The sequence below is a fragment of the Rhinolophus hipposideros genome (assembly GCF_964194185.1).
Source record: "Rhinolophus hipposideros genome assembly, chromosome: 9".
Taxonomy (NCBI): Eukaryota; Metazoa; Chordata; class Mammalia; order Chiroptera; family Rhinolophidae; genus Rhinolophus; species Rhinolophus hipposideros.
In genome coordinates this window covers 87,903,325-87,922,536 of record NC_138055.1, presented here as the reverse complement: position 1 = coordinate 87,922,536, position 19,212 = coordinate 87,903,325, and the positions used below count along the sequence as shown (strand labels likewise).

General features: G+C 45.9%; 1 protein-coding gene across 2 annotated transcripts in view; it reads left to right on the top strand.

The window, feature by feature from the left end:
- Positions 1-19,212, top strand: part of PRMT8 (protein arginine methyltransferase 8) — a 97,859-nt gene that overhangs the window by 63,749 nt on the left and 14,898 nt on the right. For both annotated transcript variants that reach the window (XM_081059867.1, XM_081059868.1), the window contains exons 5-7: positions 11,132-11,274; positions 11,896-11,983; positions 19,030-19,145. In XM_081059867.1, coding sequence (XP_080915993.1) covers positions 11,132-11,274; positions 11,896-11,983; positions 19,030-19,145 — 347 coding nt within the window. The remainder of the gene's footprint in view (positions 1-11,131; positions 11,275-11,895; positions 11,984-19,029; positions 19,146-19,212) is intronic.

Here is a 19,212-nt window from a genome sequence, read left to right as displayed (position 1 = left end):
GCCTACTAAAGATGGGAAAAGAAAGCAGCCAATTCGTCCTCTACAAGGATGACACAGCCTGGCATCCATGTATTTTCAACTGGTTTCCCTTTCCCCAACTGTGAAACAGGGGCAAGTGGTTTTCCCATTTAACAGCTGTGCAAACTGAGGATAGTTGACGTGGGGTGGAGCTTTGGTTTGGGCTCTTGTTGGTGCACTCTCTCCTAAGGTGTGTTTATATTGATGTAGAAGGTCAGTGAGTACCTGCCAATCCCCAAAATGAAAATTCAAATCCTTAAAGGCGAGGGGAGGTGCAAATAGATACAGAGTCAGATTTCCTCTCAGCGTAGTTGAATCTCAGCCCTGAGACCCGAGGTGCCCTAAAGAACATTTAGACCATCCCCTTGCCTCTGCACAGGTTTCACTTGCACAGCAATTCCTGCCCTGGAGGGTCTGTCCATCCCCTCACTCTTCATGTAGCTCTATTGCCGCTGGCTCCTGAGGTCCAGAATGCAGCCTCCCAGACTCACCTCCCTCCTAGCTTGCAGAGGACTATGGCCCCAACCACTGGGAGCAGAGCATGGGATGGGCCCGGAGGGAGGAGGCTGACAGCAGCTGAGAGATCCCTGACATCGGCAGCAGGGCAGTTTGGCTCTGAAAGCTTGCTAGGAAAAAAGATTGCACAGCTTCTAGTTGCCCCTTCTGGTTCACACCTCATGGCCTCCCTTCCCTTCTCCTGATCCAGACCCCTATAACTTTATAAATTGCCCTTCCCTTCCCTTTTTCTCTTCTTTCTTTTGACCTTCAAAACGTTCCAATTTACAAAAACAGGTGCAGATCCAGCTGGTTTTTTTCCTTTTCTTTGAGCCATTTGATTGTAAGTTGTTGACAAGATGCCCATTTTCTCTGAATACATTAATGTACATTTCCTGCAAACAAGGACGTTTTCCTATATAGCCACAACTCAGCCATAAATCAGGAGGTTAACATGAATACATTTTCCTTATCTGCTGTTCAGATCCTTGTCGTGTTGGGCCAGTTGTTGCCATCGCGTCCTTCACAGCAAACGGTTTCAGTTCCAGATCACACGGAGCATTGAGTCGCCATGTCTCTAGTTTCTTTCATGCTGGCGCAGGCTTTCCTCAACTTCCGTGGCCTTTGACACGTGAAGATCACAGGCCAGTGTCCTGTGGCCGCCCCTCAGTTTGGGTTGTGTGACTCTTCATTTGGGTTCAGGTGACGCATCCTGCAAGAACACCAGAGACACACATGGTGTTCTCACTGCTTACTCGGGGGGTGGGGGTGGCTTTGATTTCTCCCGTTCCAGGCGCCATTGACTCCCACCACGTGGTTCAGGCGACGTCGGCCAGGCTTCTCCAGGGTAACGCCGCTCTTTCCCCCTTTGTAATTAGTAAGATTTTTCTGGCTGCGGCACTTTGAAACCATGTCAATATTTTATTCCTCATCATTAATTTCCCATTTTATTCAATAGGTTGTGTCTATTATTATCCATACTTACTTTTATACTCAGATCGTCCCTGAGTTGGTTACTGGGTGTGTCTTCAAACTGGTTTTTGAGTCCTTATAACACGCCTCCCGCACTTTTTGTGAGCGTTCTCATTTTCTGGCACGGATGTTTCAGGCTCTTCTTGTGGTTTCCACGCCTCTGTTCCAGAATCAGCCATTTTTCTAACAAGTCTTCATTGCATTCAGTGGACAATGGCATTGAGAAATGAGGACGGGGATAAGTGTGCTCATCAATTTTAGGGTGCTGATGCTCCCAGGCTGTCTCCGTGGGAAGAACTAGAGACCGTGTGTGTGTACGTGTGTGTACATACACACTTACCCAACATGTATTTCTACATCTGTCTACACCTATTGTCAAGTTCATGTGGCTCCTGCACTTCTAAACCAGAACCACGGTGTTTACTGGAGCTTTTCTGTCCCTTTCCACGTGTGACTCCTTTCTTTGTGAAAAATCTGGCTCCTATTATTCTGAATATGTTTACGTATTGGATCAATCCCTTTGTGTGTAAACAATTGCCCATTGTCAGCACCTCCTGCCCCTTGCAGATGCTTCTGTCAGCCAGTGCTGGGCTCCATTGCCCTCTTCCAGGCAGCCTCTCCCCTCCCTGCTCGGGCTCCGGTTGGCTGAGCCAGGCTGCCCTCCTGCACAGATGGCCCTGGAGCCCCCAACGTCCCCCTCCCCCACCTGGGGTGCCCTGCTCACCCCGCTCTGGCTCTGATGTGCTCTGCTGGGCTGCCCTCACCCACTCAGGCTTCAACACACCACGCTGGACTGGGGTGGTATCCACACCCCACCCCTCCCTGGGCAGCATGGATGGTGTTTGCTCAGCCCCATCTGATGGCTTTAGGATGGAATTATTCCATGCTCTGTATGTTGATGGCTCCTACTTGATTCTGATACTGAGGTGAAGACCCAAGAAGGACAAACCACTGTCCCCAAGTGAATACCCACCCCCACCCCTTCCTGGTACCTGTTCCTGCTCCTCACACGCCATAGGAAGGAGAAGGGAACCCCAGGCCCTGGGGCCTTTGGAAGGCAGAGTGCCTTTATCTCTTCCTCCCTGCGGGCAGCAGCGGTGGGGTGAAGCCGGTGGGACTACCCAGGGCCCTGTCTGCTGCACAGCTCACCAGCCTTGGCATGTGTACTAGAAAGAGGACAGCTTGACTGTATGAAGGCTTCCATGGAAATGCTTTTGAAATGAGGTTTCAGCCAGCATTTGTGTGGGTCTCAGGAGTGTAGGTGTACAGACATAAATAACAACACAGGACATAAAATACCTGCCACCCAGAATCAATCAATCTCTCTCCTTCTCCACCTCCACACCGCTGCTCGGATGGATTATTCACATGTAGACACGCAGCTCCAGAAAGCCACCTGCCGTGGACGAGCAACCTTCACATGGCTGCTTCTACGCACATGGCCCCCACACGTGCTCACAGCCTCCTTTGACTTCGGCACCGACAACTATTATTTCCTCTTTCCCTGCCGAGGAAACCAGTGGGCTGCCCAGATGCTTACAAATGTAGATTCATTTGAGTTGACATGGGAGCTCAAGGATTGATACAATTTTTATACTTCTAGAAACAAAAAAAGTATAACCTTTTTACATCTCAGAAAACTAAAGAGAAAACGTGTATTCCTCCTTTCTCTTTTGCTACGGGTGCGTGTCCTCAGGCATATATGTGATGGATGGAAGAGGCCTGAGTGTAGCATGACGACAAAGACAAGGGGCCTCTGCAATGTGACATAGGGAAGGCTTTGCCAAGTCGCCTCACCTTTCTGAGCACCGCTTGCTCTCCGTGGAGGGGCTATGTGGAAGCACAGTTTGCAGGATTGTTGGGAGCTTAGAGATAATGTAGGTAAAGGGCCTAACATGGGGCCTCATGTGTAGTAGGAGCTTAACAAGATGAACTACAGGTCCTTTCAAGCTTAATGACTTTTCAAGCTTTGCTCCTTCTTTGCCACACACTCCAAGCCTTTTGTAGATGGTGCTGGAATTCTCTGCTCCTGCAGCGTTCCTCTGTGCTCTGCAGTCATCCAGCCCTGGGATCATTCCTTGACAAGGATGTCACCACCAGCCATCTGAGAGCTGTGATTGTTAGAAAGCACTGCCTCCTGCTGAGGTAGATTCTGCCTCCCTGAGATCTGCCCAGGGCTCCGTGCCTTTCACCACTGACAGTGAGCAGACTCTTTCACATCTCCCCCCACGTCTCCAGGCTACGGCCCCCGCCCCCAGTTGCTCCACCATTTGTGTTGGTTTGAGTCCCCTTTTTTCTGGCCGTGTCCCAGAGCCTCTCTCACCCCTAGAGATTCACACTGAGAAATAAACACAGCTAGGCAACAGAAGGGGCCCAGGAGCTGTACTTGTAACAGTGCAGCTCCAGTTTCCATGGCAGTTGTGGGAAAGGCCATGTCACCCTGGTACTGAGCCGGAATCAACTACAATTGCCTGCGTTACTGCCAAGCTGAAGTTCCCAACCTGCATCTGCTGAGCGGATGTTTTGAACACAGACTGAGTCCCACTTTTTACTTATATTAAACTTCATGTTGTTGGATTTGGTCCTTCCTGACAAAGAGAACATCGCTCTCCTGGGGTTGTTGTTCTCTACTTGGTGTTACCTACAGTATTTGATAGGTGCCCTGGGGTGAGTGCAAAGCTCTTTCAGGCTGGTCCACATTCAGCTTTAATCAGCACATTGGGCCCAGGGAGCCAGTTGTGAGTCCACACAATAATTTGTCACCTTCTCCATGAGGATGCCAGGGAGGCAGGGGCCTTGTCAAAATCACTTTCTGTGTCTCAGTTTCCTCCTCTGTGAAATGGGAATTATAGTGGCAGATACCTCATAGGGTCACTATGAGGATGACAAAGTTATTGTGTGGAAAACCATGGGGTATTGGAGCAGGCTCTACAGGCTCCTGAGAGCTGATTGTTTAATTTTCGGTAGATTTGTGGAATGGACGAAGTCACTTTGGTGGCTTGAAATTGGCCACAGTGGGAGTATTTACACCACATAAATCACCAAATGCGAAAATGGGGCTTCTTTCCTGGAGAGCAAGTTCTTAAGTATCCATTAGCACACCAGCGTGTAAAACACAACAGTAACTGGTGGGCGGTATGCAGCCAATAAATGTTAACTATTGTTATTATTATTATTTCATTTATTAACTTGACTAATAACGCTGTCAAAAGAAGAAATGAGATGAGTCAGCTGTAATTGTTTTTAATGAACCTGGACTGGTAGGTAACTCCCGCGGTTGTTACTTCCTTTCCTGACTGCTCATTAGGCAGCCCGTTAACAATCTTAGGACTGGGTTTTGTGCACTCGTCTATCAGGCACTATTGTGCCACTCTCCAGGCCCTGTGCCAGGCGCTGGGGAGTCCCTGGTGAATGGGACACACGAGATCTTTGCTGTCATGAAGCCTACAGTCTCACAGAGAAGACACACATCAAAGCACACGAAGAAACAGTGTCCAAGTAGAGTTGAAATTGTGAAAGCACTTAGAAAGAAGCATGAGACAAATGAGGCATTTTCTTTCGACTGGGTAGTGGCAGCAGCATGCTGGGGCTGCTCAGCCTGCCTGGCGCCAGGAGCTGGTTCTGTCTTCCCAACCCTGCTGAGAGTGACATCATGGAGAGTCAAAATCGTCCATGGTAGACATCTTTACACCACAGACATCAGCAAACACTACAAATCAGGGCTCTTTTCCTCTCCCAGAGCCTGTTTTTAAACTGGAATAGCACAGCCTGGAAGGAGGACTGTTCTCTGCAAAGAGCGCATTGAAGCGGAGACCTGAGAGACGAGGAGAGGCCAGCGTGCTAAGGGGGGAGGAAGGAATATTTACACAGAAGGACTGCTGGTACACTTCCCTGGGGTGGGAGACACTTTGTGCCTGTTCCAGGTATAACTAGTGAGTGAGAATGGAACCTGGCATGATTTTCTCAATCCCTGAGCCTATGGGAAGCTTTGTTACCTTCTATATTCCCACTGATTTCAACCACTCTTGTCTAGTATTGCTCCCTTCTGAATCCCCGCCCTCCAGGACAAGCCCACAAAATCATCTGCCTGCAGCCGATGTTTTGGGGATTGACCAGTTCCACTATACTGGGCGTTCCAAATGGTCGGTGATAACTTGGGGTGGGGACGGGTGCTGGTAGGCCTCTGATTACCCAAGTGTTAGTCCAGCCAGTGGCTAGGGGAGGAGACATGTCAGGTAGGGTCTCTGGCCAGGAAGGGCTCTGGCCAAAACGGAGAGCTCCAACTAAACAGACCGGGCCCTCAGCCCTTAAGGGAGACAGAGCGGGCTAGGACATGAAGTCAGGAAGATGTGCGCTGGGGACGAGGCAGAAGCTCAAGTCCTGCGTTCTTGGGTGGGTAGAGCACTTGTGAAGACAGAGGGGAACTATATTTAAGTTTCTATTAATTCTAGATTGCCTGTACATACGAGGTCTGACAATTAAGTTTGCGAGCTTGTTGCAATGATGATGCTAATCTTTTTCATATCAGAGGGATTATTCATTATGAATTTGTACCATCTTGACAAGCAGTTAACCAAGTTTGCTATTTGGAAGTGCTGAAAAGTCTGCGTGAAAAAGTTAGACGATCTGAACTTTTTGCCAACAATCCATGGCTCTTGCATCACGACAATGCACCAGCTCACACAGCACTGTCTGTGAGGGAGTTTTTAGCCAGTAAACAAATAACTGTATTGGAACACCCTCCCTACTCAACTGATCTGGCCCCCAGGGACTTCTTTCTTTACCTGAAGATAAAGAAAATATTGAAAGGAAGACATTTGGATGACATTCGGGACATCAAGGGTAATACGATGACAGCTCTGATGGCCATTCCAGAAAAGAGTTCCAAATTTGTTTTGAATCGGCACTGGCGTTGATGCATAGCTTCCCAAGGGGAGGACTTCGAAGGTGACCGTAGTGATATTCAGCAACGATGGATGCAGTACTGCTTTTAGAAGGCATTCGCGAACGTAACTGTCGGGCCTTAATTGTCTGGCACCCAGGGCTCCTTTATGCCACTCCCGTTATGGGGTCTGTTTGCTGCAGGATATATTCCAAGTGCCACCAGACACTATTGCTGTTCTCTTTCTCCCATCACCACTGGCTCAAGAATGGGGCTGGGTCTACCTTGTAAAAGAGGTTTATCCGTGCATCTGGACCCTGGAGAAAACCAGGGGGAGAAGCTGAGGCGGCCTGATTGCAGGGAGGTGGCTGGGTTCTGTGATGAGGATAGTTCCACCCACCTCTCCTCACCCTACCAACCAACCAGACCAGTGTCCTGGGCAAGGGCGGATTATCTTTGGCCTTCTCTGATTTCCTCCCTGCCACCGTCCCAAGCACTTGCAATCCCACGAGGTAGGTGAGTCAGGTATTTTGACCATTTGCCGATGAAGGAATGGAATCTCAGGGAGGTCGGTGAACCGTACACAAGAGGCCTACGTTTTGGCTCCATCTTTTGCTTCTCTAAACTCCAGTTCTTGCATTAGGCAAATGGAATAATCAAAGCAACCACACAGGTTCCTGTGAGGATTATTAAGATAATATATGTGAAATCACTCTGCAAGCTGCTATTTGAACTCTACTGAGTTTTTACCATCATAATTGGGACTAGTTTAAAGATCTTTTGTCTCTGAACCCAATACTCTTTTTTTCAAAATTGCTCATTCACCCATCTATTCATTCAGTAACAATCTTTGAAGGTGTGTGAAGAGTCAAGTGCTCTGCTAGATCCTGGAAATAGAAAGCTAAAATAGACATCTAAGAGGAAGAGACCATGGGCTGGAGGTGAGTCAGGCCCTCAGAAGGTGTGTGGCAAGCGGCATGGTCATCGCCAAAATATGTGTGTGAGCAGCGTGGCCGGGGAGCAGAGGGCGGCGGGCGTCTGTGCGAGGGGCGGGGGGTGTCATCGCGGAGGCTCTGCTGTCTCACAACATGCTCCCTGCCCTCGCACTCCTGACCCTCGATGCCCACTCTTCTGTGGGACAGGATCTGTTCTGGGAAACAGTGAGGAGTCTACAAGGGGGAGACCACTCACTTGGACCCCGTGGGACCTGCTGACTCCGATGGACACATTGCAGGCCCAAATGAGATCAGGCTGGCCTGACTTGTTAAACAAACAAACAAACAAACAAACAAACTGTAGAACAAATGACCATGAATCAGAATGACCAAATTTATATAATAACCACTCAAGCCAAAAAGGAAAAAAAAAATCTGGATGTAATTTGCAAACTTGAAGATACAGAGGAAAAAAATCTCCTAATTTAGAGTTCATTGCTTCCTGTTGTGCATTTAGTTATGATTAATCATTCTAAAATTTACGAGCCAGGGTCCTGTCACAGCTAGTTGAACAAATTTTCCATCATCCTTATGGAATAAAAACGCAGCTCTGGAGAGTGACCTCAGTACAACCTTGAGTTGACACAATGATGTGAAGTCCAGATTGGGAGCGGCGCTCTGCAGCTCATGGCTGCTCAGAACCTTAATATCAGCAGCTAGGATCCCTTTGAAAAGGCTTTCCATGGAGCAGGGATGCCTGTAGCTATGTATGTCCACACAGTTCTTTGAGCCAACCCAATGCCATACACTGGCCAATAACCCTTAATTAATTGCCACAAACCATGCCACAAGAGGCAGCATTTTGTAGACTGGGAAATTGAATCTCTTAAGTTTAAGTAATTGTCGGTAGTGGCTACAGAAAACAGGAAGAATACCTCTGGTGACTTGGCTGGGCAATTGTATCTGGGTCCATAGAAACAACACAGCCTCTGTTCTATTTAAATCAGACTTGAATTGGTACAAGCAAAGTACAGTCTACCTGGACATTGCAGACACTGTTTCTTGATTGATGTCAGTTATTCCCACCAGTCATACTCACAGAATACCTTACACAAGCCCAATATGTATTTGAAAAACCAAAGCATTTTGCTGCTGCAAAGGATCTTAGTGATTTTCAGATCCAACTTCCCTCCTCTTTTTTCCAATGAGGAAGCTGAGGCCCCAGAGGACAGAAACTATTTCATCAAGGTTAGTTGTTAGCTGGAACAAGAGCACAAATTGTCTGCCTCTAGGACCCCAGGCATAAGGTTGTACAGGTTGGGCACTGCACAAAAACAACTGGGGAAGGTCTTGAATGGGGTGTGAAATCCAGTCCTCTACTAGACTGAAGGGAGGTGGGTCTTTTTCCTATCACAAAGGGACCATCTACTTACCAAGCCAAGTGGGGACCACATCTGCTCTGAGAAATGTTTGGATGCAGAAGGGTGATGTTAAGTGAACACAGGTCCCGACTGTTGAGCATTTTGTAGGGTTAACCGATGCCTTCTGTCTTTTTGAAACAGGGTGATTTTTGCTATTCTGTAACCTACTCTATCTCTGTATCTATCTATCTATCTATCTATCTATCTATCTATCTATCTATCTATCTACCTACCTACCTACTGCTGGACCCATGTTGATCAGGATGCAGCAGCAAATGGATAAGAGGGCTGGTGCAGAGGACAGGGCCTGCATTCCCTCGCTGTGGGGGAGGCACCCAGGGAATGTCCCGTGCATGCCTGCCTGTCGGACTCTTGTCCATTTCTGCTTCTTGTCGTCCTACTGGAGTCCAGTGGATGGAATCGCCACGGTGAAGCTTGTGCTAGGCACCCAGGGTGAAGGCCGCTGGCACCGGAGGCAAAAGAAGACATCTTCCTGGGCCTCAGGGAGGTCATAATCGAATGCCTCCACTCATTCGTTCAGGAACGATCTTTGCATGTTTGTGCCCATGGACACGTGCGGACATTGGGGCAGAGCCTTCAAGACATAAATGTGCACAGAGAAAAGAAAGGGAGGCCATTGAAACACTTTAAAAATGTTTACAAAAATAAGACAAACCAGGCTTTGCATGCAAATGATTAAGCAGGTGGAGCAGGCATATTTGTCAGTTCTTTTTCAGAATACGGAATATAAATTAGGCACTCTATTTGCATGTTTAAAAATTCTCTACTGTATCCCCCTATGAGTTCTCTTGGTGCACCCTTGGGCCCTGCTCTGGGTTGAGTTCCTGCCCTTGGGTCTCAGAGCCCCCAGACACCCAGAGCTTTCACAACTACCCACCCACCTCCTTCACACCTTTGGAGAAGACCGGCTCTACTGCTCTCACTTCTTAGGGGTGGGACTGACGAGCAGTAACCAGGAGGGTCACAGGCGCTGGGGTGTCCGTCCAGAGTGACCTGGGCCCATGTGCAAAGTGTCTGGCTCTTTATAGAGGAGGCCTTATCTGATTAAGCCTTAATTAACTACCAGATATTGAAGAGCAGAACATCATTAGAGGCTGCTAATGGACACGACTTCACCTGCGTTATCCACTGTGAAGGCAAGAAAGAAAGCCAGTGACCTGCATGCCCTTTGCCATCTAGGAGCCTCTGAGCCAAATTAATTTTCATGAAACTCAGATTCAGAACAGGCTTTTTTTTTTTTTTAAACTCCTGAGTACAGACCATTGTCCAATTTTTCCAGCAAAGCTCAAGCATTGTGTGATTTTTCAGAAAATGGTGCAGAAAGAGGGTTTCAGAGGATGAATATGTGTAATCTTTCAAAGGAAACGTCCAGATGGAGCCAGCCAACCAATACATCACCCAGTAGCATCTAAGAGAGCTTTTGCTCTGATCTTTACAACAACGAACATAAAAAGAGACTCCAAAATTAGGTGTCAAATGATCAAAAACCCAACTAAGAAATTTCTGCAGCCACAGAAGGATGGGAGGTCTTGAAAGTGACTCATGAGCCAAGGCCACTTAGAGCAGGGCTTTGTCCCAGCCCTATCCCCTTCACCTTTATGTGGACTGGTCAACTGGGGCAAAATGTCAGATGATGTCTACCTTCTGCTGAGCTCTGGCTATGAGCCTGAACCTCACATATGTTATTTCATTTCATCAATATAACCACCTGCTAAGTAGATATCACTGTCCAAGTTTGCTCTCTGGAGAATTGGAGTTTGATTTGATCAAGCAACTTGTGGAAATCCATAGAGCTAGTCACGAGAAGATCCAGCACTTAAACCCAGGTTTCTCTGACTGCAGAGCTCTTGTCAAAACACCAAGATGCTTCCATCATGAATGCCCTGGGGGATGAGCTCTGGCTGTGAGCAGATGCAAGAGCAGTAGAGGAGTCCAGTCGCCGCTGCCTTCTTTGGGATTCAATTATCAGGAGAGCCTAAAACGGGCTGAGGCCATGAAAGGAGTGTTGGAGTCATGGCATATTAGACCTGGGCTCTATTTCCACGGCCACCATTTAACCTCTCTGAGCCTTAGTTTCCTTAGTTGTAAATAAGAATAATAATAAACTGTTTCCTTCATAGAGTTGTTGGGAGGATTACATGATATGGCACACGTTGTGGGCTTAGCACAGTCCAGCACATAGTAACTGCTCAATAAATTTAAGGGAAACATGCAAGTAGCTTTTAATTCTCTTAGTGGAAAGAAGCATGGTGAAGGTTGAGGTATGTCCCATCCTAAAAACAGAATCAGAACAGGGCTAAACCCTGTAGATCTGGCCCTGATATGGGTGCTCATGGTTCCCAGCTAGGATCCCAGCAAAATATGGTCTTGGGGTTCTTATTTTCCAGTCATCACCATATTTAAGGGTAAAGTAGAAGAGGTGGAGCTGCCTGTGGAGAAGGTAGACATCATCATCAGCGAGTGGATGGGCTACTGTCTCTTCTATGAGTCAATGCTCAATACGGTCATCTTTGCCAGGGACAAATGGCTGGTAAGTGTCCTGCATGCTGTCCCCTCGTTGGTCTGCTGGCTGTCTTGTTGCCTTACTCCGGCCTACAGCCTAGGAAGATTATGAGGACTTGGGCTAGAAGGTTACCTCTTCCACCCCCCCCCCCCTTTAAGCAGATCTGCTTCAGGGGACCGAATCATCGTCCCAAGTTCCAACGTGTCAACTGTCACAACCTTCTCCTGTAGATCTAACTTTGGCTTCTTTCACTATAATTGACACCCATTCTGTGTTGCCAAGACAGACATCTGTTCTGGTCAACAAGTACTTAGGATTGCATGGCTACGAGACAGCCAAGCATGCTTCTGACCTTGGCTTCTTCAGGCTGAGAGGTCGTACCATCTTCTACTGTTCCTCACTAGATTTACCTTCCCCCCAACTCCATTTGCTCTATTGATTCCACCCGGGTCCCTCAAATTTTCCTTGCTCCAAACTAAAAAGTGAGCTTTGCCATCTGAGCCCTCACCCTGGCCAAGGTGACAGTCTGCTGAATGAGAAATGCTGGCACGGGGATGCCTGTCTGGTGACTCTATGTGCAGTTCAAAATGTGATGTCTTTGTCAGGTGACTAGATTACAAGACCCATTTCCCCACAATTCATCAACAGAAACCTGGAGGGCTTATGTTTCCAGACCGGGCAGCTTTGTACGTGGTAGCAATTGAAGACAGACAGTACAAGGACTTCAAAATCCACTGTAAGTCACCTCTTCGTTCTCTGTTGTTTGTTTGTTTGTTTGTTTGTTGTTTTTGTTTTTGCACATTTACAGTGGCAGGCACTTCAATGGGCCTGAGATGAGCAGCTGGTCTCATGAACACACTGCTATGTCTGTGGAATCACTTTTCTGACCCTTTCTGGATTCTTCTGTCTATAAGTGTTTTCCTCTAGTCCCAAAAGTAGGAGGTCTACAGAGAGAAAATAAGCAATATGGCTGGTATAAGATGAATATCCTGGAGTGACAGAATGAATGCAATGTGAATGAAAAATTAGTTGAAGCAATAGAAGCTGAACTTTTGCAAAGAATAGCAGACCAGGTGGCTGGAAGTCAGCAGGTTCAGTTATCCTAAAACCCCACCACAGGGGTCTCTAGCCAGGATAATCATTCTGACTCTTGCCTTTGTACCACTCAGATTTACCAAAATGATACCGATTCTTCTTTACATTAAGTAAAATATTTTCTTCTCTGAGGTTCTTTTGGGGAATGGATGGCAGTGGGGGTGGGAGTGGGGAAAGATGGAGACTTTGCGTATGCTCTCACATCCAAATCTGTATTCATAACGCCTTATCAGCTAAAAATTTGTTCTCTTAAAAAAAAAAAAGCTCCTCCCCAACCAAAAAAAAAAAAAAATCTCTTCATTGTTTTATCTGGTCCAAAAATGGCGGCTTTGTTCTATTTCATTTAAAAGATAACATTTCTCAGTGACACAGGCCGGTCTTCCATGAGATTATAGCAAACATTTCTAACCTTTTGTAAGGTTAGAAATGGCCACATCTCCCAACCGGAACTAAACATGACAAAGGAACAAAAAACCCCTCACACACGTAACATACACACACATCAGACCAAAGCAGGAGACAGAAACACCAGAAGTCTGTGGACTCAGCAGATCCGGGGGTCGTGCTCCTTCAGGCATCAGCCCTCTTTGGCAAGATGACAATGGAGGGGTCACAGACTGAGCAGATGAGGAAATGCTTCTTGCCTTGAGAGGCTGAGACTCAACATTTCGGCAAATTGATTCACACAATTGCCGTCTAATAGTTGTTCATGCCACTGATGAGATCTCAGCTAGACTGTGCTACGGAATGTATGTGTTTGTGTGTGTTCACACCCTTCTGGAAATATAACACTAAACGATGAAGTTCAGAGCCAGGTTCAGAAGAAGACAGAAATGGGATAGTTATTTGAGGCTCTGTGCCCTCTTCCTCCGGCCAATCTGGCGTCATTTCTAACATTTGATGAGGATTGAGGTGGAGGGTAGCCTAGGTTAGACGATCACGCTTTGAAGTCTGCCAGCCCTGGGTTCAAATCCTCCCTGGGTCTCTATAAGCAAATTACCTAACACCTTTGAGACTCAGTTAGAGAAAATGTCGCCAATCCCACAGACCTGGTGTGAGGATTAAGTGAGATTATGTATATCGAGGAATGCAACAATTCCTGGTGCTCTATGGCACCAGCGTGGTCTAGTCTCACAACGTATCACTGAACCTCTTTCTGTTCATGGATCTGAATCTAGGACAGATGTGCTCTCATGGTAGATTGCAGAAACAACTCACCAGTGAACAGTGATCAAATGTATGCACAAATAGAATACATTTTGCCCTAAAACTGCATTGTAACGCTGCTTTGGAAGTTTTTGGCGTGCAACTGTACTGAATAGTGTTTTGTTTTGTTTGATTATTTTTTAAATCAAATAGTGTTTTGAGGAGATTTTTCAGGCTCATTCTTCATTCTTATGGGCACTTAAGTATTGATTGAGCTCCCACCCTGGGCACAGCTCGTTAAGGAACTTCCTCATGGTTTAAAAGCAAACACAACTTACCTTCCTCCCTTCCCTGAGTTATGTTCAAGAACCTCTGGCATGTGCACCTTGTAATGAGCCAGCTGGGGCCAGAAAGGGACTGGGGGGGCCCTGCTGCTCAGGTGCTAGCCCAGGGCTGGAGATCACGTGACTTAGTCCTGCACTGTCCACTGCAATTTTCATAGCTTCTGGGAAAGAAAAAAAAAAAGAAAGTCAGCTCCATTTTTCTTGTGGAATATTTGCTCTGGGGTATCTGTCAAAAAAACACACCAAAAAAACCCACCAAAAAAAACAAAAAAACTGAGCCCTCCAAGAGGTCCTGCCTCTTGAACAAAAATTAAATGCACATTTAAAATTTATTTCAAATGCTGTTAAGTTTTCTATTCAAATGTTTTTCAAATGATCGGGTTTTGGTTTTAGTAAAGGATTCAAGCCCATTTACAATATGTTTCAAATAAATGAAGATTTTGGTTACTCTGAGTTCTAAATCAAAGTGAAGCATAAAGGTTGCTGGTTGCTAAGGGAACAATTGTAAGCAAATTTCAGTTGGCTCAAGAACCAGCTAAAAGAGAATAATGTTTAAGTGGGGCAAGAGAGTCAGACATGCCCAGTCCCTTTCAGAAAATAAATTATTAGGGAAACAGCTTTCTATCCTCTCTTCTCCTCTCCCTGTCTTTCCTCTCTTCTCTTTTCCTCTCCTCCCTTCCCCATCCTTCTCCTTCTCTCCTATCTCCTTCCCTCTTCTCCTCTCCCCTCCCCTCCTCTCTTCTCCTTTCCCAATCACATACAACATGGGAACACAAGAATAAGTGAAATACAGAACCTGCCCTCCATTTGCTCCCCAACTACTAGAGAACATAGAAGGCGAGATAAATGACAGGCATGTACTAAGCTCACAATACATATTTTGTTGAGTGAATGAATGAGTAAACAAATGAATGAATAAACAAATGAATGAATAAACAAATGAAACAGCAGAAAAATGTGCAAGGTGTAGTGTCTAACACTCAGAGAAAAGAGATCAGTTTTTAAAATTTCTACTATGGAAGAGATTTATCTCAAAATTGGAAGGGAACTTGGTGAGTATGCTGTTTGATTTCTTACCCAATGCATGAATCTACAAACTGCTGAGTCCGAGGGATGGACCTCAGCTTCCTGGCTTGTGGGAAGATGAAAAGGCAGGCCTCTGTCAGGCCAGTGGTGCCTGTCGCTGGAGGGTTAAAAGACAGGACTTCCTGGAGGGCTCAGTTGCTGTCCATAGGTTTCTCCTCCACCTCCACCCCCAACATCCAGAGTTCTAGTCTCTGGGTCTGACCTATGTTACACAAGGACTTGACTTTGTTCCTGAGAGCCTGTACTATATAACCCTATTGTAAACACCTTTCCTTTCCTCTAGAGGAGAATCTGTAAGTGGCACCTGGTGGCACCTGCTCTGTTCTTCTCTGAGGCAGTCCTATTGGCTCTAGCAATTGCTACAACCAGGGTGGGAAGAGAGTATGTAGCTACAACTCTTGCCACTGAAATGTAAAATTTGTCTTCCATTACTTCATATTTCTTTTTTTCCAGTTGCTTTGAGATTTTTTTCTTTATTTTGATATTTATTAGTTTGACTCTAGTATGTCTATGTGTATTTTTCTTTGTTTCTATCCTACTCGAGGATCTATGGGATTCTTGGATTTATGGGCTGATGATTTCATTGGTATAGGAAAATTTTCAGCCATTATCTCTAGAAATATGTATTGTTTCTGCCTGATTCTCTTTCTCTTCTCCAGGGACTCCAATTACACATACGTTAGTTGTTGTTTGATAGTGTCTCATTGATCTTGGATGCTGTATGGTTTTGCCCATTTTCCTCTTTATATTTAAGTTTGGATAATTTTTATTGACCCATTTTCAAGTTTCATTATTTTCTCTGATGGGTGTATCCATTCTGCTAAAACGCTCACTGAAAAATTCTTTGTCTCTGATATTGTGATTTTCATTTCTAGCATTCCATTGACTTTCTTTGGTAGTTTTCATCTCACCAATGAAAATTTGCATCTTTCACGATATTTTTCATTAGACACTTTAACGTATTTAATACAGGTACTTTGAAGTCTCTGCTGGATAATAGCAACATCTGAGCTATCTCTGAGTCTGATTTTATTGACTATTTTTTCTCTTGGTGATGGGTCATAATTTTTCTTTTTCACGTGTCTTGTAATTTTTTCTTAATGCTGAAAATTGTCAGTAAAAGAATGGTAGAGATAGATGAACAATATTTGTGCCCAGAAAAGAACATATCTTTTCCTCTGCCAGACTGTTAAATTTGGGATTTGAGTCAATCTAGTCTGGGCTTGGGTTTTTGCTTTAGTTACATTTATTGTACCATAGTGCAGTTCTTTTAAAGAGCTTGTTTTAATCCATAAACTAAACCTCACAGATCCTTCTGATGTTATTTTTTTAATTACCAGAAAATTAATAACAATATTTCCTGGAAGCCAGTGGCCCTGCCTCCACACTCCCTCATTCAATAGATAAGATAGAATTGCAACAAAAAATTAATCTGCTTGATTTGTGTTGTCTCCCATCCCTGCTCCACTTATGTTAACGGAGCTAATGGGAAATGAACGGTCTGCAGAAAGGAGAGGAAAAAATCTAATGTCCTGGATGACCTGTCTCTTGAATAACTAACTGAAGGTAGGGTAGTCTAGCTGGAGAGATAGAACATGAACTAACCCCTGGAAGGGTAACTAAAATACCTGGCACTGTGAAGCAGTACAGATATTAAATATTTGGAAATGAGAAAAGCGTTACTTGTGGGCCTGTATAGTGCCAGATGCTGTGCTACGTATGGGTGCTGAGGATACAGGAGCGGTCCCATGGGTGGGAGTAGTTGGAAAGGGTTTCACAAAGGCCATGAGATTTTAAGCTCCCCATCTGAGAACTGGAAGGAACTTTAAAGGTAATCTAACATAAACGTTTCCACACTCTGGTTGGAATTGCCCATAGAGATTTGTAAAATTCCAGCTTCTTGGGTCCCAAGTCTGGAGATTCTGATTCGGTAGATCTGGTTTGGGCCCAGCCATCTGTACTTTAAAAAGTGTCCCAGATGATTCTGGAACACAGAACTACTAAACCAAACTCCTCACTTTACAAACAAGCCCAAAGAAGGGGACTGATCTGCCTGCCCATGGTCGCACAGCTCAAATGGTGGCAAAGCCACACCTTACACCACATGGTAACAAGCATTATGTATCAATGCTTTCTATGAGTATGTGCCAGGCACTGTCTTATGCACTTCACAGATATGATCACATTTAATCCCCGTAACAACCACATACAGTATCTGTAATTATCATCATCTCTATTTTAAAGAAGAAGAAAGCAATTCTTTGAGAGGTTAAGTTCTTGCAAAGGTTACACAACAAACAAATGGCAGAGCCCAGGTTTGAACTCCGAAGTCCAGGCCTTTAACTTTTACACACACAGACTCGGCATTTGCCCAACACTGCACTGAACCTTAACTTACAGCATGGCCGAGAGAGAGAGAGAGAGAGAGAGAGAGAGAGAGAGAGAGAGAGAGAGAGAGAGAGCGCATGGCTACAGGTCTTGTAAGGAATGATTTAAAAGAAGGCTGTGTACTTTAGTGTGTGTGTGTTTTATCTGGGGAAAAAAGATGGGTCACTATTTCCAGACTCTAGAAGGGGGTCTTCTCTGAAGCATATTCTGTTGCCAACGGAGCAACTTCTTTCTCCAAATGTAGGTTTCAACTGGGAATTTGGCACCAGCCTTGGGTGATTTAATGGTATATGACTGGCATCTTATCCTCAAGCCAGAATTTTACAAGTGCTCACCCTCTGGGAGATTATTATTTTCTCTGGCTCTTCAACCTGAGGAAGGTCTTTGTGTGCCTTAGAAAAGAGTGTGAGTCAAAGGAACACAGCTTTCTTGCCTCTTCACAATCCCCCTCGCCCAAACATACAGGGACATGGTTCCCTAAGGTACCATTTGTTTGATGAACATTTTAAAAGAAAATTTAATCCTGTAAGATTTTAGAGAAAAGCATCTCTACTTCAATGCGTTTCTCAGCCTGTCTGAGCAAACAGACAAATTAGATTCAGCTGCCTAGTAACTAAAGCCTCTGCTTAGACCACCCCCTGCACTGTGCAGAGAGGAAATTATATTCGTGCTTGCTGCCACACTGAGCCAGTGCAGCTGAAGGGTTAGGGGACAAACTGGGTGTGAGCACTATCTCCACTATTTCTCTGATGAGTGACACTGGGCCAGACACGGCCTGTGAGACAGATGCCAACTCCTCTCAGCCCCAGTCTTCTCGTTTGTCATACAGAAGTCTCCTCATGGGGTTGCTGGGTAGCTGAAACGAAGAGTCTGGCCTGAACTAGGTGCTCGATTATGTCAATGATTAGCATCATTTAAGGGTAGTCTTGGGCCATCAGACTTGCATTCATTTACTTACCAGTCCTGCACCCTAAATCTTTCTCCCACTCAGAGCATCTCATGAGCAGCCCCAAGGGGCCAATGAGCACCGCCGGGATGGTTTGTGCCCCACCTGGGTGACAGTTCTTATGGGATGGCTCCTTAGTGAGTGCATATGGCATGTGTGAAAGGTAAGGATTCTCATGGACACCCCCTCATTTTGCAGATGAGAAAACTGAGGTTCACAGAGATTAGGGAATTTGCACAAGAGCCTGGCCTGTAAGAGGTGGTGCTGGAATTCAGACTGTAGCCTATTTCACTTTAAAAGCCCATGTTTCTCTGCTGCATTAAAGGTTCGGTGGATGGGTTTGGGAGAAGGGAAAGAGATGGGCCTTCTGTGTGTGCAGAACGGCTTGAGGAAAGACACTGACATAGAAAGGTGGATGGCAGATGAAAGTTCATAGAAGACTCTGCTAGCTCAGAGAGAGAGAGAGACAGGAAAGTCGGTAACTTGGGTTCTAGTCTTGGCCCTGTCGCATTCCAGCTGTGTGACCTTAGAGAAGTTTCTCAGCCTCTCTGAGCTTGCATTTTCCTAACCAGAAAGCGCGACCTGTACAAATGAGATGGTGTGAATGAGCATTTGGCACATCGCAAAGATCTCCACCCATATGAGCAATTCTTCTCCTATTCTGGGGAACACGGGCTGCCCCTCAACCTTTTGGGCATGCTGTGCTCTAATACTAAAGAGGTCGGAGATTTCTGCCGGTCCTGCTTCTGGCCCTCATGTCTCACTCTGTTCCCTCAGGGTGGGAGAATGTCTACGGCTTTGACATGAGCTGCATCCGGGACGTTGCCATGAAGGAGCCCCTCGTGGACATCGTGGACCCAAAGCAAGTGGTGACCAATGCCTGTTTAATAAAGGTCTGCAGACTCATCCTGCTTGGGCCTGGGCATGCTGGGAAGCCAGCTGGGCCACCCTGGGAAGCTA